At 46.1% G+C, this 4,008-nt stretch overlaps 1 protein-coding gene across 1 annotated transcript; it reads left to right on the top strand.

Moving 5' to 3' along the window:
• Positions 1-1,396: 1,396 nt before the first annotated feature.
• LOC138896015 (uncharacterized) lies at positions 1,397-1,723 on the top strand. The gene has a single exon (XM_070180789.1). The coding sequence runs from the start codon at positions 1,397-1,399 to the stop codon at positions 1,721-1,723; it is 327 nt and encodes a 108-aa protein (XP_070036890.1).
• Positions 1,724-4,008: the final 2,285 nt, after the last annotated feature.

Here is a 4,008-nt window from a genome sequence, read left to right as displayed (position 1 = left end):
GAAAACATGCCTATATTTTTGTACTGTTAATTCTATATTGAATTGTACCTACTGAGCGCGTCACTACTTTCAGTCCAATAGTTAGTATTGTTATTTACTGAGTTGGTTGTACTCACGCTATACCATGCACTTCGTGTGCAAATTCAGGTGTTACCGGCCACGGTGGGTGTTGATTATCTGAGCAGCTTGATCGTTCGGAGACTTCGAGGTAGCTGCCCGGCGTTCGCAGACCTTGACTCTTCCTCCCTATCTTTCAGCTTTATGTATTTAGTTTCAGTTTTTCATAGATAGTATTTTCAGGCTCGTGTTGTATAGACGCTCATATACTCAGTGACACCCTGATTTTGGAAACTTTCGTATTGAGTTTTGACTTTCTATCGAGCTTATGACAACTTTAATTATTTAAAACTGTGTTATTTCATTTTTCACTTAAAAGTGTTGGAACTGTTTCGAGGTGTCAGTTTGCCTAGTACCACGTTAGGCACCATTACGACAAGCTAAGTTTTGGGTCGTGATAACTTGGTATCACAGACTAGGTTACATAGATCTCACGAGTCATGTACAGGTTTAGTAGAGTCTTGAGGATCGATACGAAGATGTCTGTACTTATCTTTGAGAGGTTGCCGAACCCTTAGGAAACTTCACATTCTTGTATTCTTGTCGTGCGAATTTGTTGATTCCGGTCACTAAACTTCTGTTGTTCTATTCTCTCACAGATGGGGAGGACACGTGCTACTAGTCAGGACTGACAGCCACCAGCACCACCGGCTAGGGCCACGAGAGGTCGGGGTCATGGTAGGGGCCATGGTAGGGTCAGAGGTGCACCTTGTACTGCAGCTAGAGCAGCACCTGTAGATCCACCAGTTGCTCCAGCTCAAGAGCAGGTACCAGATATGGTTGAGCCAGTGGGGCCAGCTCAGGCACCAACTATGCCTATTGTGATTCCAAGCCTTCAAGAGGCTTTGGCTCAGATTTTGACTGTGTGCACCAGCCTTGCTCAGGCGCTTTCTATTTCGGCCTCAATAGCCACTTCTCAGGCCGGGGGAGGTACTCAGACTCCCACCACCTGTACCCCAAAGCAGATGATGCAGGGACTTCAAACATTGGGGGTACCACCAGTCCAACCGGTTGCAACTGCTCAGGCCTAGGTGGGTCTTATGACTGATGATGAGCAGAGGAGACTAGAGAGATTTGGGAGACTCCATCCTCCATCATTCAATGGGGCTCAGTCTGAGGATGCCCAGGACCTTTTGGACAGGTGCCAGCAGATTCTTCGTACGGCAGGTATTCTGGAGACCAGTGGAGTCTCATTCACTACTTTTCAGTTTACTGGGGCTTCCTTCAGATGGTGGGAGGCTTATGAGAGGCGCAGGCCAGTCGGTGCAGCACCACTTACATGGCATGGTTCTCCGTTCTCTTCTTTGAGAGGTTCGTGCCACAGCCTCGCAGGGAGGAGCTACGCAGACAGTTTGAGCAACTACATCAGGATGGCATGTTTGTGACCAAGTATGAGATGAGGTTTTTCGAGTTGGCTTGTCACGCAGTTTGGTTGGTTCCTACGGATAGGCACAGGATTATCAGGTTCATTGGTGGCCTCACTTTCGACGAAATGGTCAATATTGCTCGACAAATAAAGATGATCCATTGTCAGGAGCGTGAGGAGAGGGAGGCCAAGAGGCTACGTGGTTCTGGTGGTCCCATTGGTGTTCCTTCTGGGGGATAATCCTAGCACAACAGGGGTCGTCCTTATAAGCTCTCTCAGCTGGCTCGTCCAGTTCACTGTGGTGCATCATCTAGCAATGGTTCATATAGTGCCAGTCCGGGTCAGTCATTTATCAGTGCTCTTCTAGCTCAGAGATCATCTCGTGCACTATCAGTTCAGGGTTCGTCTGTAGTAGGTTCTTCTAATAGTTATTCTGGTTCTCGGGGTCTGCCTCAGTACTTGCCGCCATTGTTTGAGAGGGATTGTTTTGAATTTGGAGATTTTGGTCACATTAAGAGACATTGCCCCCGCCTTTCGGGAGGTCCAGCTTAGCAGAGGAGTCAGGCTATGACTTCAACACCAGTTACTTCACCACCCGCCCAGCCAGCTCAGGGTGGGGCTCAGGAAGCTAGGGGTCTCCCTAGAGGGGAAGGCTGATCAAGTGGAGGCCAGGCATGATTCTATGCTCTGCCTGCTAGACCATATGTCGTTACTTTAAATAGAATGATCACATGTATTATCTCAGTATGCCACAGAGATGCTTCTGCATTATTTGACACTGGTTCCACTTATTCGTATATATCATCGTATTTTGCTCGTTATCTGAATATGCCCCATGAGTCCTTAGTTTTATCTGTTCATGTATCTACGCCAGTGGGCGATACTATTGTTGTGGACCATGTATACAAATCGTGTGTAGTGACTATTGGGGGATTGGAGACTAGAGTTGATCTCTTGTTGCTTAGTATGGTTGATTTCGACATGATCTTGGATATGGATTGGATGTCGCCATGTCATGTTATTCTTGATTGTCACACTAAGACCATGACGTTGGCGATGCTGGGGTTGCTAAGGATCAAGTAGAGAGGTTCTCTAGACTATGTTCCCAATAGAGTGATTCCATATTTGAAGGCCCAACGGATGGTTGGGAAGGGGTGTCTGTCTTATTTGGAATTTGTGAGGGATGTGGGTGCCGATACTCCTACTATTGATTATGTTCCAGTGGTGCGAGATTTTCCGGATGTGTTTCCTGTAGACCTACAGGGCATGACGCCCGACAGGGATATTGACTTTGGTATTGACTTGGTTTAAGGCACTCAGCCCATTTATATTCCTCTGTACTATATGGTGCTAGTTGAGTTGAAAAAATTGAAAGAGAAGCTTCAGGAACTTCTTGATAAGGGATTTATTAGGCCTAGCGTGTCGCCTTGGGGAGCACCGGTTCTGTTTATGAAAAAGAAGGATGTTACTATGCGAATGTGCATCGACTATAGGCAGTTGAACAAAGTTACAATCAAAAACAAGTATCCTTTGCCACGTATTGATGATCTATTTGACCAGCTTCAGGGAGCGAGGGTGTTCTCTAAGATTGATTTGAGGTCTGGGTATCACTAGTTGAAGATTCGGGACTCGGATAATCTAAAGATAACATTGAGGACCCGTTGTGGTCATTATGATTTCCTTGTGATGTCTTTTGGGCTGACCAACGCCCCAGCAGCATTCATGCATCTGATGAACATTATATTTCAGCCTTATCTCGACTCATTTGTCATAGTATTCATTGATGATATCCTGGTGTACTCTCGTGGCCAGGAGGAGCATGCCCAGCATTTGAAGATTGTATTGCACTGGTTGAGAGATGATAAGCTTTATGCCAAGTTCTCCAAGTGTGAGTTTTGGCTTAGTTCGGTGGCATTCTTGGGGCACTTGGTGTCCAGTGAGGGTATTAAGGTGGATCCGAAGAAGATAGAGGCATTTCAGAGTTGGCCCAGACCATCCTCGGCTACGGAGATTCAGAGCTTCCTCGACTTGGCCAGTTATTATCATCGCTTCGTGGAGGGTTTCTTGTCTATTGCATCGCCTTTGACCAAATTGACCTAGAAGGGTGCTCCTTTCAGGTAATCGGATGAGTGTGAGGAGAGCTTTCAGAAGCTCAAGACTGCCTTGACCACAGCTCCAGTTCTAGTTCTACCTTCAACTTCTTATTCTTATACAGTGTATTGTAATGCTTCTCGGATTGGTATTGGGTGTGTCTTGATGCAGGGAGGTAGAGTGATTACTTATGCTTCACATCAGTTGAAGCCCCATGAGAAGAACTATCATGTTCATGATTTGAAGTTGGCTGCCATCATTCATGCATTGAAGATTTGGAGGCACTATCTCTATGGTGTGTCTTGTGAGGTATTTATAGATCATCGGAGTCTCCAGTACTTGTTCAAGCAAAAGGATCTAAATTTGAGGCAGCGGAGATGGTTGGAACTGCAAAAGGACTATGATATTACCATTCTGTATCATCCTGGGAAGAC

Source organism: Nicotiana tomentosiformis, chromosome 7 (genome assembly GCF_000390325.3).
Source record: "Nicotiana tomentosiformis chromosome 7, ASM39032v3, whole genome shotgun sequence".
Lineage (NCBI taxonomy): Eukaryota > Viridiplantae > Streptophyta > Magnoliopsida > Solanales > Solanaceae > Nicotiana > Nicotiana tomentosiformis.
The sequence above is the reverse complement of the archived record's forward strand: the minus strand, read 5'-3'. Positions and strand labels throughout refer to the sequence as shown.

What these genes read in the sequence shown, in the direction of transcription:
- LOC138896015 (XM_070180789.1), top strand. Translation starts at nt 1,397, where the DNA reads ATGGCATGGTTCTCCGTTCTCTTCTTTGAGAGGTTCGTGCCACAGCCT.